Source organism: Saimiri boliviensis, chromosome 12 (genome assembly GCF_048565385.1).
Source record: "Saimiri boliviensis isolate mSaiBol1 chromosome 12, mSaiBol1.pri, whole genome shotgun sequence".
NCBI lineage: Eukaryota > Metazoa > Chordata > Mammalia > Primates > Cebidae > Saimiri > Saimiri boliviensis.
Window position 1 is genome coordinate 86625375 of NC_133460.1, and position 16650 is coordinate 86642024.

The window sequence follows — 16650 nt, forward strand, 5'->3', positions numbered from 1 at the left end:
GGGCAACAGATCAAGACTCTGTCTCAAAACAAACCAAAAAAAAAAAAGTCTATAGTAGTATACAGTAACGTCTTAGGCCTCCACATTCACTCACCACTCACTCACTGACTCACCCAGAGCAATTTCCAGTGCTGCAAGCTCCATTCATAGAAAGTGTCCTGTTAAGATGTCTGATTTTTTTAATCACCTTTTTATGTTTTATGAAGATCAACAAGAATATTTTTTAACTTTTATATCATTCTTTCACCATACCTTTTCTAGGTTTAGATTTTGTGTGTCTGTTTTTGAGACAAGATCTGGCTTTGTCACCCTCACCCAGGCTGGAGCACAGGGGCGCAATCTCAGCTCACTGTAACCTCTACCTCCAGGGCTCAAGCCATCCTCCCACCTCAGCCTCCTGAGTAGCTGAGAATACCAGCATCTGTCACCATGCCTGGCTCATTTTTATATTTTTTAAAATGCAGATGGAGTTTTGCCATGATGGCCAGGCTGGTCTCGAACTCCTGGGCTCAAGCAATCTACCACCCTTGGCCTCCCAAAGTGCTGGGATTACAGGCATGAGCTACCGTACCCAGACTTAAAAGATTTTTTTTTTTTTTTTAAAGACAGGGTCTCACTCTGTCACCCAGACTGGAGTGCAGTAGTGTAATCATGACTCGCTGCAGCCTCAAACTCCTTGGCTCAACCAATCCTCCTACCTCAGCCTCCCAAGTAGCTGAGACTACAGATGCATACCACCACACCCAGCTAATTTTTAAGTTTTTTTGTAGAGACAGTGTCTTACTAAGTGCTAGGATTATATAGGTGTGAATCACCATGCCCAGGCTAGATATGCTTAATTACTTAAAAAATTACTACTGTGTTATAATTGCCTATAGTATTCAATATATCCATATGCTATCCAGGTTTGTAGCCTAAGAGAAAATAGGCTATACCATGTAGCTTAGGTATGTACTAGGCTATATCATGTAACCTCAGTATGTAGTAGGCTATACCATCTAAGTTTGTATAAAAATACTCTCTCATGTTCACATGACAACAAAACTGCCTAATGACACATTTCTCAGAATGTATCCTTGTTAAGTGACACATGACTATAAAAAAATCAAATCTTTCAAAATAGATATACTAGGTCAGTGGTTCTCAATCCTGGCTAATCATCATACTCAATAGGAGAACTTAAAAAAAAAAATCCCAGGTCCCTATTTTCCTCAGCCCCAAAAGACTCTGATTTACTGTGTGTAGAATAAGACCCAGAAATGTTTTCTTTTTAAAAAGTTCTTAGGTGATTCTAGTAAGCTGGGTACGGGAATCAACACATTAGGGAGTACTTACTCACTTCATTAGAAGTTGCATCACAGGATTCCTTTGAACAACTAGGTCCTCTGCCCCATGTATTTAATATAGAAATTTTAGAATCTAGGTTATCAAAATTAATCTATATACCATTTACCAAGAACATGTCTTCTACATTAAGCAAAGTCCTTTAGGAGGGGCCACATTTAACAAGATTATAGGAAGATAACAACCATCCACTAAGGGCCCCAGTTACCTCATATTTTCTATAGTTCACCAGCAAAGCCAATAGCACAACAGCATCATACCCATGCTCCCTACGACTTGGGGGATGTGAAAGTATCTGTAACAAGAACCAAAAATACATGAGACTTTTAACTCCTGGTTCCTGGGAATACAGAGAAAATTTGAAGAGATGGTTTACCCCAAAGACAAAGAGGTAACAAGGGAATTGACCTACCTGTAAAATTGCTTCAAATATGCTGTTGATCATTACATACTCAAGAATAGTGTTCTGGCTGATGTTATCCGTCACCTGAATGCAATAAAAGGCTTTTTAAAGTCTGTACTGAGGCATTCTGATATCTCACGTAATCTCCTCCCCTAGCATCTAAGAGAAATAGAAATATTAAAATATTTCTACTAGATAATTTAACAGACCTTTCACAAGTGCCCCTTAAGTCATGAGAGCCTGAATAGACAGCCATTATAGGAGTAGGAAATAAGTAAATTAAAACTTCCTACGTCTTTGAACTTCTCATTGTTTCTCTCATATCCTCACACATGCATTTGCTTAACAGTTTCTTGGGTTTTATTTCTCAAGTGCACAGGAAGAGGTTTATGAATGCAGAAGTCTTTAAGAGGTGGCAGGGAAAGAGAACCTCCTGAAGTAAATTATCAATACCCCACTCTCCTTCCACTAGAAAGTACAGGGAGCCTACAGTTATAAAATCAAAGCCAGCCAGGCACTGTCTCAAAAAAAAAAAAACTCAGAATCACAAGAATTATTTCCAAATGAGACCTGATGAGGACAAGTCTGACAATCCAGAAGATAGTAGTTCCCCTGAAGTGAAACTTCTAAAGTGAAATATAACATAGCCCGCAGGCTAAAAATGCCAGTCGTTGCTCCAAAGAGCAACTTTTAGGAAGCAAAAGACCATGCAGCTAACTTCCTACACATCCAGACACAGGGAGTGATGCAGTACTCCCACTAAGAATATTTTTTCTCTTTTTCCTTCTATCTTTGGGCTCAAGTATTCAAATAGGATTGCCCCTCCTGTCAATTAATACCCTTGACAAACATAGGTTACTTACGGTCACTAAGCAAAGGAGAAGTTTCAGACATAAACTCTTCAGACTTTCAGAACCTTCTGCACAAAGCAATGAATCCAAACTCTCCATCAAGTTCTGAGAAAAAGAACCAGTAAGCATTAAACCGTACCAGGTAACACCCCACCTTTGTCCAACTCTGGGTTATGTTACACAGGGTAATGTGAAGAACACAAATGAAGCAACACTATCATTTCCACTGGCCTAGGCCTTGCAAGGTTAGATAAAGAAAAGGAGGACTTCTCAGGCTGGGGTTGCTAAGAAAGAAAAAGAATAACAAGACTTCAAAATCTAGCTATATTGAGAAAAATGCTTTAGAAAAATTACACATGAATGTATGTTTGCAGTCTGACATCCTCATACAAACCTTTAGATTGGAATGAAGCCAATAAAAAAAGGGAAACCTAACAGTTCAATAATTGTATATACGTTTCTTTTCCCTTTTTTTTTTTTTTTTTTTTGAGACAGAGTCTCACTCTGCCAGCCAGGCTGGAGAGCAGGGCATGTTCACAGCACACTGCAATATAAAACTCCTGGGATCAAGTCATCCTCCCACCTCAGCCTCCCAAATAGCTGGAACCACAGATGTGTGTCACCACATCTGGCTATTTCTTTTTTTTTTTTTTTTTTAAATAGAGACAAGGTCTTACCACATTGTCTCAAACTCCTGAGCTCAAGTGATCCTCCTGCCTCAGCCTCCCAAAGAGTTGGCATTGCAGTTGTGAACCACTATGCCTGGCAAGTTTTATTATTTGGTAAAGAAAGCATAACACTTAATTCAGGCACACTGAATAAATGACAAAAAACAATATCATTACAGGCTATCACTAGCCATATTCACTATCCAATGAAGCTAACTTATGCCCATCCTGGTCTTTACTTGGCAATGTAATTGGAATTTATCACCTGCACTAAAAGCGAACTGATACACCCAAACTAATCAAAAGATGAAACCCTTGCATATTACAATAAAGGGAAAATAAAAAGAAATATTCTACATTAAATGAAGGAGGAGAATGAATGGAGAATAAGGATTTAAGCATGCTGGAAGGCTAAGGTAAACTGCTTCAGTTCAATTTAATAAATATGTGAGCATCTACTCTGTGCTGAATATCGTGCTTTAAAAGAATATAGGGGCTGGGCGTGGTGGCTCACACCTGTAATCCCAGGCCATGAGCCACCACACCCGAGGTGGTGGGTGGGAGGCTGAGGTGGGCAGATCATGAGGTCAGGAGTTCAAGACCAGCCTGACCAACATGGTGAAATCCCACCTCTACTAAAAATACAAAAATTAGCCAGGCGTGGTAGTATATGCCTGTAATCCCAGCTACTCAGGAGGTTGAAACACAAGAATCACTCGAACCTGGGAAGCGGAGGTTGCAGTGAGCCGAGATTGTGCAGCTGAACTCCAGCCTCGGTGACAGAGAAAGACTCCATCTCAAAATATATACATATATATATGAAAAAACTAAAACCGTGACCCTTGCTGTCAAGGTGCTTTTTAGTCTAATGGAAAAGAAAAACAGGCCAACAGTTTCAATTCAGTAGTTACTATGACAGAAATACACGTGGAGGAATGGAATTTGCTCTAAAGTCACCTATTCCAAGACCCCTCGGGAGTGAGTTATATTAGTTATATTTTGAAAATTCAATAGGAATTGGGGAGGAAAGGAATTCCAGACAGGCATTAGCATCATCAAAGACATATAAGGAAAGAAATGGCCCTAGTGAGGGACTGAAATAAAAGCAGTTTGTTTTTATGGGAGTATAAAGAATGAGGCACAGTGGTGAGATACAAGACTAGAGAAGTAAATATAGTCCAGATTATGAGTTTTGTTAAGTCTAACTAGGGAGTTTGGTCTTTATCCTGTTAGTGACAGGAGACTAATGAAGGATTTTAAGCAGGAAAGATGAGTGAAAGATACACATACTAACACCATACAGTTGTGGTGTCACTGTGGATGATGGATTTAAAGATGGTAAGCTCAAAAGGAGGGAGACTAATGAGGACTAATTATCAATTTCCTGAGACAGTTGCCTTGTCTTATTTGACTCTTGTATCCTCAGTGCCTACCACAGTACCTGGCATATAGGAGCCCAACAAATGTTTGTCAAAAGAATGAATGGGCCAGGTGTGGTGGCTCATGCATGTAATCCCAGCACTTTGGGAGGCCAAGATGGGCAGATCACCTGAAGTCAGGAGTTCAAGACCAGCTTGGCCAACATGGTGAAACCCCATCTCCACTACAAATACAAAAATTAGCCAGGGGTGGTGGCACATGCCTGTAATCCCAGCTAGTCCAGCAGATGAAACAGGAGAATTGCTTGAACCCGGGAGGGGAAGGTTGCAGTGAGCTGAAATTGCACCACTACACTCCAGCCTGGGTGACAGAGCAAGACTCTATCTCAAAAAAAAAAAAAAAAAAAAAAGAATGAATGAAGGCATCACTGCAATAGTTCTAGTGAGAGATAACAGAGATGGTGGAAACAGAGGAAGACAAGCACGAGGAATATGAACTGAGGTAAAATTAGCTGAACTTGGTGATCATCTGGAGATGAGTCTCATCTTTTATCTCCAGATGATCACCAAGTTCAGCTAGGGGCCTGTGAAGACAGCTGCACCCATTCTGAAAGGGAAAGAATGAGGAAGAGATGCAGGAGAAACAGTGAGTTCCATTCTGGATATATCAAGCAAGAAGTACTTAGGGGATGTGTGAATGAGCACATTCAGCAAGTACTTACAGAGTATACAACTCTGAAATTATAAGGAGATGTTAAGGCTAAACACAGGGACTTAACAGTCATCAACATACAAGCTGTAGTTAGAACTATGAGAATGAAGAGCTATCTCGGATTTTACCATGGCATATACATGAACTGCAAAAGGACAGAATTTAAAAATAACTCTAAGTACTGAATCTTTGTGTATTCATTTTTTTAATATGTTCATAATTATATATTCCTTTTTTTTTTTTTTTTTTTGAGACAGAGTTTTGCTCTGTCCCCAGGGTGGAGTGCAGTGGCACGATCTCAGCTCACTGCAACCTCCATCTCCCAGGTTCAAGCAATTCCCTTGCCTCAGCCTCCTGAGTAGCTGGGACTACAGGTGCCCGCCACCATACCTGGCTAATTTTTTTTTTTTTTTTTTTTTTTTGTATTTTACTAGAGACAGGGTTTCACCATGGCCAGGATGGTCTCGATCTCCTGACCTCATGATTCACCCACCTCGGCCTCCCAAAGTGCTGGGATTACAGGCATAAACCACTGCATCTGGCCATATCATCAATTTTTATAACCTAACCACTGTAAGGATTCTCTGGTATACAAATTTATTTTAAATTTAATGAGTAACAGAAGACTGTTCTTCGAAGTTCAAACAGCATTCATTCAAAATAGTGTTCGACACTGAAAATCATGTAATTGATAAAAGACATATTCAGAATATGTAAAGAACTCTCATAACTCAACAATAAAAGACACATCAATCTAGAAATGGGCAAAGGATATGAAAGACATTTCTCAAAAAAATAAAGAAAAGACAGACAAAAACAACTGTTGACATAATGTGGAGAAAGTGGAACCCTCAAACGTGGCTAGTGAAATTATAAAATGGAACAGCTACTAGGGAAAAATTGTTTAGTAATTCCTAAAATGTCAAATATAGAGTTACCATGTGACCCAGCAGTTCTACACCTAGGTATATGCCCAAGAGAATTTAAAACATGTGTGGCCGGGTACGGTGGCTCACGCCTGTAATCCCAGCACTTTGGGAGGCCGAGGCGGGTGGATCACGAGGTCAAGAGATTGAGACCATCCTGGTCAACATGGTGAAACCCCGTCTCTACTAAAAATACAAAAAATTAGCTGGGCGTGGTGGCATGTGCCTGTAATCCCAGCTACTCAGGAGGCTGAGGCAGGAGAATTGCTTGAACCCAGGAGGCGGAGGTTGTGGTGAGCCGAGATCGCGCCATTGCACTCCAGCCTGGGTAACAAGAGTGAAACTCCGTCTCAAAAAAGAAAAAAAAAAAAAAAAAAACATGTGGCCCGAGTGCAATGGCTCATGATTGTCATCTCAGCACTTTGGAAGGCTGAGACAGGAGGATCACTTGAGGCCAGGAGTTCAAGACCAGCTGGGGTAACATAGCAAGACCTCATAAATAAATAAAAACATAAGAACATACATCCATACAGAAACTTATAAATGAACATTCATAGCAGCATTATTCCTAATATCTAAAATGTTGAAATGACTCAAATATCTATCAACTGATGAATGGATAAACAAAATGCAGTGATTTATCTCCATCCAAAGGAATATTATTAGGCAATAAAAAGGAATGAAATACTGACACATCCTATAAACCACAAAAACATTATGTGAAGTAAATGCCAGACCCAAAAGGCTACATATATGATATGATTCCATTTATATGAGGTATTCAGAATAGCTAAACCCATAGAGACATAAAGCAGGTTAATGCTTGCCAAGGGTTGAGAAGAGTAGAGAACTGGAGAATGACTGCTAATGCGTACAGGTTTTCTTTCCAGGGTGATGAAAATGTTCTGAAATTGATAATGATGATAACTGTATAATTCTATGAATAAACTAAAATTCGGCTGGGTGCGGTGGCTTACGCCTGTATTCCCAGCACTTTGGGAGGCCAAAGTGGGTGAATCATGAGATCAAGAGATCAAGACCATCCTGGCCAACATGGTGAAACCCCATCTCTACTAAAAAATACAAAAATTAGCTGGGTGTAGTGGCGCACGCCTGCAGTCCCAGCTACTTGGGAGGCTGAGGCAGGAGAATTGCTTGAACCCGGGAGGCAGAAGTTGCAGTGAGCCGAGATCGCACCACTGCACTCCAGCCTAGTGACAGAGCAAAACTCTGTCTCAAAAAAAAAAAAAAAAAAAAAAAAGAGCCGGGCGCGGTGGCTCAAGCCTGTAATCCCAGCACTTTGGGAGGCCGAGGCGGGTGGATCATGAGGTCGAGAGATCGAGACCATCCTGGTCAACATAGTGAAACCCCCGTCTCTACTAAAAACTAGCTGGGTGTGGTGGCGCGTGCCTGTAATCCCAGCTACTTAGGAGGCTGAGGCAGGAGAATTGCCTGAGCTCAGGAGGCGGAGGTTGCGTTGAGCCGAGATCGCGCCATTGCACTCCAGCCTGGGTAACAAGAGTGAAACTCCATCTCAAAAAAACAAACAAACAAAAAAAAAACAAAAAAAAAAGAAAGAAAGAAAAAAATTCACTGGATTGTACATTTTATTTATTTTCTTCTTTTTGAGATAGGGTCTTGCTCTGTTGCCCAGGTTGGAGTGCAGTGGTGTGATATCAGCTCACTGTAACCTCCACCTTCCAGGTTCAGGCAATCCTCCCATCTCAGCCTCCCCCAAGTAGCTGGGACTTACAGGCATGCACCACCATACCTAGCTAATTTTTGTATTTTTTGTAGAGATGAGGTTTCGCCATGTTGCCCAGGTTGATGTTAAACTCCTAAGCTCGAGCGATCTGTCCACCTTGGCCTCCCAAAGTGCTAGGATTACGGGCATGAGCCATGGAGCCTGGCCAGATTGTATAATCTAAAAGGGTGTATGTATACTATATTAACTATAAGGCTGTTATTAAAAAAAAAAAGATAGTGTCCAACACTAGATAGAAAAATTCTGGTAAAATCAAAATAATTGTATTAAACAAGCTTAAAGTTTAGAATTAAAGTTACCTCTGCATGTAATTTGTTATATTTCATTTAAATTCATGAATGTTAGCCGGGCGCGGTGGCTCAAGCCTGTAATCCCAGCACTTTGGGAGGCTGAGGCGGGTGGATCACGAGGTCGAGAGATCGAGACCATCCTGGTCAACATGGTGAAACCCCGTCTCTACTAAAGATACAAAAAATTAGCTGGGCATGGTGGCACGAGCCTGTAATCCCAGCTACTCAGGAGGCTGAGGCAGGAGAATTGCCTGAGCCCAGGAGACGGAGGTTGCGGTGAGCCGAGATCGTGCCATTGCACTCCAGCCTGGGTAACAAGAGCGAAACTCCGTCTCAAAAAATAATAATAATAAATAAATAAATAAATTCATGAATGTTCTTAAGAATGTAAGATCATATGAGTAACAAAATAAACTCTTCAGTCTTTATCCTGAAGAGAAAGAATACCTCCATTCAAATTTGAATTTAAAATTTTCCTTTATTCAGATACAGCAAACCTGTTAAATAAAAATATCCAAATGCAAGGCCAAATTCCATCACCTATATCTATCTGATCCAAATCTTAAATACATTTGTCTGCTGATAGTGTCCATGAATAGCTGTGAGAAGCAGACATCCATAGGCATATCTGCAGCTTATGCCTCACCTTCATGCACAGCTCCGCCTTGTCAAAGCCCATCAGCATGTTGATAATGTCAAATCCAGAGGTAGACTTATTTTTTTGATGGACTCCCCGAATGAGTGCACACAAGGTCTGCAAAAATGAGAGAAAGAATTCTTTCTGAAGAGGAAATCTCAAAACTAGAAGGACACTGGGTCTGTAGACCCACATTGCAGTCTCATCCCTACCCAGCTGACATTCAATACATTCAATTTATCTGAGCTCTGAGCTCCAACAACACACGGTTTGAGTTTTTGTGGAGGTTTCTGTTTGGTTTAATTTTTTGTTTGTTTTGTTTTCTCTTGAGACAAGGTCTCACTTTCTCACCAAGGCTGTAGTGCAGTGGCATAATCATAGTTCACTAGAGCCTTGACCTCCTGGGCCCAGGTGATCCTCCCACCTCAGTTCCAAGTAGCTGAGATGACAAGTGTGCACCACCAAACCCTGTTATTTTTTTTATTTTTGTAGCGACAAGGTCTCACTAGGTTGCCCAGACTGGTCTCCATCTCCTGGGCTCAAGTAATCCTCCTGCCTCAGCCTCCCAAAGTTCTGGAGTTAGAAATGTGAGCCACTATGCCCAGACTAGTCTGAGTCTCAGTATGTGCAAAATCCAGAAATTAAAAGAAGAACAGTAACTGAGAATGTTGTCATTCTCATTTTTTATTTTCTTGCTGCTGCTGCTTTTTTTTTTTTTGAGATGGAATCTCGCTCTGGCGCCCAGGCTAGAATGCAGTGATGCAATCTCGGCTCACTGCAACCTTGACTTCTGGGTTCTTATAATTCTCCTGCCTCAGCCTCCTGAGTAGCCAGGACTACAGGCGCACGCCATCATGCCCGGCTAATTTTTTGTATTTTAGTAAAAATGGGGTTTCACCGTGTTGCCCATGCTAGTCTCAAACTCCTGAGCTCAGGCAATTCACTCGCCTTGGCCACTCAAAGTGCTGGGATTACAGGTGTGAGCCACGCATCTGGCCTTTTTTTTTTTTTTTTTTTTTTTTTTTTTGAGATGTAGTCTCACTCTGTTGCCCAGGCTGGAGTGCAATGGCGCAAACAATCTCAGCTCACTGCAGCCTCCACCTCCTGGTTCAAGTGATTCTCATGCCTCAGCCTCCCAAGTAGCTGGAGTTATAGGTGTGTACCCCCATGCCCAACTAATTTTTGTAGTTTTTTAACAGAGACAAGGTTTCACCTTGTTGGCCAGCCTGGTCTTGAACTCCTGACTTTAAGTGATCCACCCTCCTTAGCCTCCCAAAGTGTTAGGATTACAGGCATGAGCCACCACGCCTGGCCGACAGTTTTTATAATTATTTTTAATAACTACAATAGTTAAGTTCCTTTTTAATAGCCAACTGCTTCAAATCTTAAAATCTTCATAATCCTCATCCACTACTTACTAGCTGTGAGAACCTAGACACACACATTAGTTAACGCTACAGTGGCTCAGTTTTCTCATCTATAAAGCAGGAGTTATAACAATAGCATCCATCTTATAGGAATGTTATGAGGGCTATGTGAAATAATACTGTACTTAGTCCCTGGAACATTGTTAGAGCTCAGTAAGCATTAGCTATTATAACAATTTACAGTATTTTATGAGTCACTAAGTGGCTTAATGTCAATTTACTTCCACTTGAAATAAAAGTTTATGATTCATGCCCACACAATGAGCACTGCAATTACTCAAAGTACAATTTCCAGCTTTCATCAAGCCCCTACCCTACAACTCAAAATGTGGAACTTACAGTGCCAAAGGTTAACAAAGCCATAGGATAAACAGTCCATCTTTCTGGGACATCAACTCAAGAGATAATTATTATTGCCATTCTTCAGATGAGAGAAGTGGGGGTCACAAAGTGATCTGCCTAACTAGAAACTTAAACCCAATCTACCAAAAGTTCCAATAAAATTATTTATTCCATCATTGATTCTTCATATTCTAAACTTGTCAATCACTGCCCTAAGTACTCTCAAACTAGGCTATACTAAACCTATCAGACTAAATTTTAGAAATTTTGTCACCATTCATTCAATAAGAACTTACTTCTAAAGTGCTATAAGTGCTATTTGCTAGGCACTGTTTTCTGTGCACAAGGAACATTCTACTCACTGGAAACAAAGTACTGAAGGAAACTCTCAAAATCTCTGTCCTCAAGAAGTCTGTAGTGCATCTGCATCACCCAGCCCAATGCCTGACACATAACACTATTTAAGAAATAATTAGGCCGGGCGCGGTGGCTCAAGCCTGTAATCCCAGCACTTTGGGAGGCCGAGGCGGGTGGATCACGAGGTCAAGAGATCAAGACCATCCTGTCAACATGGTGAAACCCCGTCTCTACTAAAAATACTAAAAATTAGCTGGGCATGGTGGCGTGTGCCTGTAATCCCAGCTACTCAGGAGGCTGAGGTAGGAGAATTGCCTGAACCCAGGAGGCGGAGGTTGCGGTGAGCCGAGATCGCGCCATTGCACTCCAGCCTGGGTAACAAGAGCGAAACTCCGTCTCAAAAAAAAAAAAGAAATAGTTGTTGAATGAATCTTATAATCATGCCACTTAACATAAAGAACAGTTGTTTTTTTTTTTTGAGACGGAGTTTCGCTCTTGTTACCCAGGCAATCTCGGCTCACTGCAACCTCCGCCTCCTGGGTTCAGGCAATTCTCCTGCCTCAGCCTCCTGAGTAGCTGGGATTACAGGCACACACTACCATGCCCAGCTAATTTTTTGTATTTTTGGTAGAAGTGGGGTTTCACCATGTTGACCAGGATGGTCTCGATCTCTTGACCTCGTGATGCACCCGCCTCGGCCTCCCAAAGTGCTGGGATTACAGGCGTGAGCCACCGCGCCCGGCCCAAAGAACAGTTTCTTAATGTTTTTTGAGTTACAAATCCCAGATCCCTTTCAAAATTTTTTTTTTTTTTTTTTTTTTTGGAGATGAAGTCTCATTCTGTCACCCAAGCTGGGCTGGGGTGCAGTGGTGCAATCTCGGCTCACTGCAACCTCCACCTCCTGGGTTCAATTCATTCTCCTGCCTCAGCCTCCTGAGTAGCTGGAATTACAGGCATCCGCCACCACACCCGGCTAATTTTTGTATTTTTAGTAGATACAGAGTTTCACCATGCAGGCCAGGCTGGTCTCAAACTCCTGACCCTCAGGTTATCTGCCTGCCTCAGCCTCCCAAAGTGCTGGGATTATAGGCATGAGTCACCATGGCCAGCAGTCTTCTGATTTTTGATAAAGACTAATCATTCTTGCATCAGTTTCCTCTCTACTTCTTCCCTTTCTCAAGTAAAAACAAGAATTCTAACAATCTACTTTGGCATTAGATCATTTATTATACAAATGGATAAGATTACTTCTAAGTGTCAATTTGTATAAATAGATGGCTAAACAAACACAGAATAAATATTTGGTAACTTAAAGAAAGAAAAAATAAAACTTCATACCTCAGAGCAACTCTAGGTTCCTCAGCTCCAACAGATGTGTTACAATTCCTTTCTCCTATTAAACAAGACTTCCCCAATCTCCCAGCCTTGTACCTGCAATGCATTGACAACTCGAATTGGATGATCCTCTCCCAGAGCCTGGATGCAGTGCTGGAACAGGCAATTAATATTGTCCTTGATCTTCATTAATTCTTCACCATCAAGAGATTCCAGCTTGCCTTCTAAGTACTCTAAATTCACCTGACGAGTAAACAAAGACGGAGCAGAGTGCATTTTTAGTGTAGCACCCAGAACACATGAGAAGGCAACAGTCACCAGAAAATTCCACAGATGCCACCAAGTCTTACCTTCATGAGAAAGAGCTCCTCCCAAAACCGAGGACTGCACTTACTGGGGTCCTCTGTCTGAAACCAGAAGATAAGCACATTCAGCTTTCCCAGCTAACACCAAAATCATTAAGAATGCTATATATAGGGCCAGGTGCAGTGGCTCACGCCTGTAATCACAGCACTTTGGGAGGCCAAGGCGGGTGGATCACGAGGTCAAGAGATCGAATGCCCGGCGCGGTGGCTCAAGCCTGTAATCCCACCACTTTGGGAGGCCGAGGCGGGTGGATCACGAGGTCAAGAGATAGAGATCATCCTGGTCAACATGGTGAAACCCCGTCTCTACTAAAAATACAAAAAATGAGCTGGGCATGGTGGCGCATGCCTGTAATCCCAGCTACTCAGGAGGCTGAGGCAGGAGAATTGCCTGAACCCAGGAGGCGGAGGCTGCGGTGAGCCGAGATCGCGCCATTGCACTCCAGCCTGGGTAACAAGAGCGAAACTCCGTCTCAAAAAAAAAAAAAAAAAGAGAGATAGAGACCATTCTGGTCAACATGGTGAAACCCCGTCTCTACTAAAAACAAAACATTAGCTGGGCATGGTGGCGCATGCCTGTAATCCCAGCTACTCAGGAGGCTGAGGCAGAAGAATTGCCTGAACCCAGGAGGCAGAGGTTGAGGTGAGCTGAGATTGCGCCAAATCGAGATCGCGCCATTGCACTCCAGCCTGGGTAACAAGAGCAAAACCGCGTCTGAAAAAAAAAAAAGAATGCTATATACAGCCAACCTTAGTTTTCAAAATTAACTTTGAAAACGCTTGGTCAAGGCCGGGCGCCGTGGCTCACGCCTGTAATCCCAGCACTTTGGGAGGCCGAGACGGGTGGATCACGAGGTCGAGAGATCGAGACCATCCTGGTCAACATGGTGAAACCCCGTCTCTACTAAAAATACAAAAATTAGCTGGGCATAGTGGCGCACGCCTGTAGTCCCAGCTACTCGGGAGGCTGAGGCAGGAGAATTGCTTGAACCCAGGAGACAGAGGTTGCGGTGAGCCAAGATCGCGCCATTGCACTCCAGCCTGGGTAACAAGAGCGAAACTCCGTCTCAAAAAAAAAGAAAAAAGAAAATGCTTGGTCGGCTGAGCACAGTGGCTTATGCCTGTACTCCTAACACCTTGAGAGGCCAAGGTGGGTGAATCATCTGAGGTCAAGAGTTCAAGACCAGCCTGGCCAACATGGTGAAACCCCTTCCTTAACTAAAAATACGAAAGTTAGCTGGGCGTGGTGGCACACACCTGCAATTCCAGCTACTTGGGGGGCTGAGGCAGGAGAATTGCTTGAACCTGGGAAGCGGAGGTTGCAGTGAGCCAAGATCATGCCACTGCACTCTAGCCTTGTGCCTGGAGTTAAGAACTTCCCTAAAATATTTCTCTTCTAGCAAGAAATGAACCTAAACATCTGAATAAGTTAGTCACATAATGATATGTCTCCCGTGAATTGGTACAATGTTGTTTTCAACCCTATTTACATATATGAAACACAATCCAGTGAGCCAGGAAGGGTAGATATTATCACCCTCCTCCCATTTTAGGAAAGAGGGTACACAAACATAAGTGACTTACACGAGTGCAGGAGCCAGAACTCAGATCACCTCAGTAATACTGCAGTGGTTTTCACAGCATGCTGTGTTGACTGCTTTTACTTGCCTTCCATGTGCATTCAGTCTTCTGTACAAAGCTTTTAATATGCTCTAAATTTCTTAATTTAAATTAGTCCAAAGGGTTAGCAAAATTATCATGCTAAAATCCAATTCCTAGCAATAATTTTCCAACAAATTCTAGGAAAGCAAAGGCTGCTGGTTAATGCGTAACATAAGAAAAAGAGAACCCCTACTTTAAAGAAAAGAGAATGACATAAAATAAGCAGGTCAATAGCCCACTACCACCTTATTTTAAGTTGACCTTTTAAAACTACTACCAGGAGACAGCCAGGTGCGGTGGTTCACCCCTGTAATCCCAGCACTTTGGAAGGACAATGTGGGCGAATAACTTGAGGCCAGGAGTTCAAGACCAGCCTGGCCAAGATGGCAAAACCCCATCTCTACTAAACATACAAAAATTAGCAAGGCGTGGTGACGTGGGCCTGTAGTCCCAGCTACTCAGGAGGCAAGGCAGGAGAACTGCTTGAACCCAGGAGGCAGAGGTTGCAGTGGGCCGAGATCGCACCACTGCACTCCAGCCTGGATGACAGAGTGAAACTCTGTCTCAAAAAATAACTAACTAAATAAATAAAAATGAGTAAATAGGCTGAGCACAGTGGCTCATGCCTGTAATCTCAACACTTTGTAGGACTGAGGCAGGTGGATCACCTGAGGTCAGGAATTCAAGACCAGCCTGGCCAACATGGTGAAACCCCATCTCTACTAAAAATACAAAAATGGTCGGATGAGGTGGCTCTCGCCTATAATCCCAGCACTTGGGTAACCAAGGCAGGCAGATCATGAGGCCAGGAGGTCGAGACCATCCTGGCAAACACGGTGAAATCCGATCTCTACTAAAAACACAACGAATTAGCCAGATGTGGTGGCAGATGCCTGTAGTTCCAGCTACTCAGGAGGCTAAGACAAGAGAATTGCTTAAACCCAGGAGGCAGAGGTTGCAGTTAGCCGAGATGGTACCACTGTACTCCAGCCTGGGTGACAGAGTGAAATAAAAATAAAATAAAAATTAGCCAGGCATGCTGGCATGTGCCTGTAATCCCAGGTACTCAGGAGGCTGAGGCAGAAGAACTGCTTGAACCCAGGAGATGGAAGTTGCAGTGAGCCAAGATTGCGCCACTGCACTCCAGCCTGGGCGACAGAGCAAGACTTCATCTCAAAATAAATAATTGATTAACTAATTAAAATAAAACAGCATAAAATTACTATCAGGAACTAATGTCATCAGTATTTAAGTCCTGATATAATAATAAAATACTAATAATCTCTTCTGGATTTTGTTTTCCTATTTTTTGAGTCTTGCTCTGTTACCCAGCTGGAGCGCAATGGCGTGATCTCAGCTCACTGCAACTTCCACCTCTTGGGTTCAAGTGATTCTCCTGCCTCGGCCTCCCCAATAGCTGGGATTACAGGCACATATCACCACGCCCAGCTAATTTTTGTATTTTTAAAGAGTAGAGATAGGGTTTTACCATGTCGGCCAGGCTGGTCTCAAACACCTGACCTCATGTGATCTGCCTGCCTTGGCCTCAAAAACTGCTGATATTATAGGCATGAGCCACCACACTTGCCCTCTTCTGGATTTTTAATTAAGAAAGGCATAAAGAAGCAACATTTCTGGCCTTCTCACAACGTTCTCATTTAGTGAATTCCTTTTTTAAATTATTTATTTATTTTATTTGTTTACTTATTTTAGAGACAGGTTCTCACTGTCACCCAGGATGAGTGCAATGGTGCAATTACAGCTCACAGCTGCCTTGAACTCCTGGGCTCAAGGGATCCTCCCACCTCACCCTCCTATAGTAGCTAGGAATAGCTGGAACTAGCTGGGACTATAGGTACCTACCACCACACCCACCTAATTTTGTTGTTAGAGATGGAGTCTCACTATGTTGCCCAAGCGGTTCTCAAACTCCTGGCCTCAGGCAATCCACACACCTCAGCCTCCCAGGTAGCTGCGATTACAGGTGTGAGGTACCACGCCCAGCCATTTAGTGGATTCTATCACTTTCTCTCAAGTCCTGCTTCCTAGCAGGGGTCACAGTTTGACCCTCAAACTTCTGTAATATCACTTTTTGTCTATAAATGAAATTCAGGAAACTCATGGAACTGGCACTTCCCATCCCCAGAGCTTACTCAAGCAGGACTTGTATGTACACCAAGCTTGTGT

The 16650-nt window shown here is 42.5% G+C and overlaps 1 protein-coding gene across 7 annotated transcripts in view; it reads right to left on the reverse strand.

Moving 5' to 3' along the window:
- The window catches only part of ARMH3 (armadillo like helical domain containing 3), a 231271-nt gene that overhangs the window by 185754 nt on the left and 28867 nt on the right, over positions 1-16650 (reverse strand). For all 7 annotated transcript variants that reach the window (XR_012512924.1, XM_074382784.1, XM_074382786.1 and 4 more), the window contains 6 exons: positions 12787-12843; positions 12533-12679; positions 8985-9092; positions 2611-2703; positions 1757-1831; positions 1553-1639 (listed from right to left, as the gene is read on the reverse strand). Coding sequence is in view for 6 of the 7 variants with exons in the window: in XM_074382784.1 (XP_074238885.1) it covers positions 1553-1639; positions 1757-1831; positions 2611-2703; positions 8985-9092; positions 12533-12679; positions 12787-12843 (567 nt within the window). In the remaining variant the exon portion in view is untranslated. The remainder of the gene's footprint in view (positions 1-1552; positions 1640-1756; positions 1832-2610; positions 2704-8984; positions 9093-12532; positions 12680-12786; positions 12844-16650) is intronic.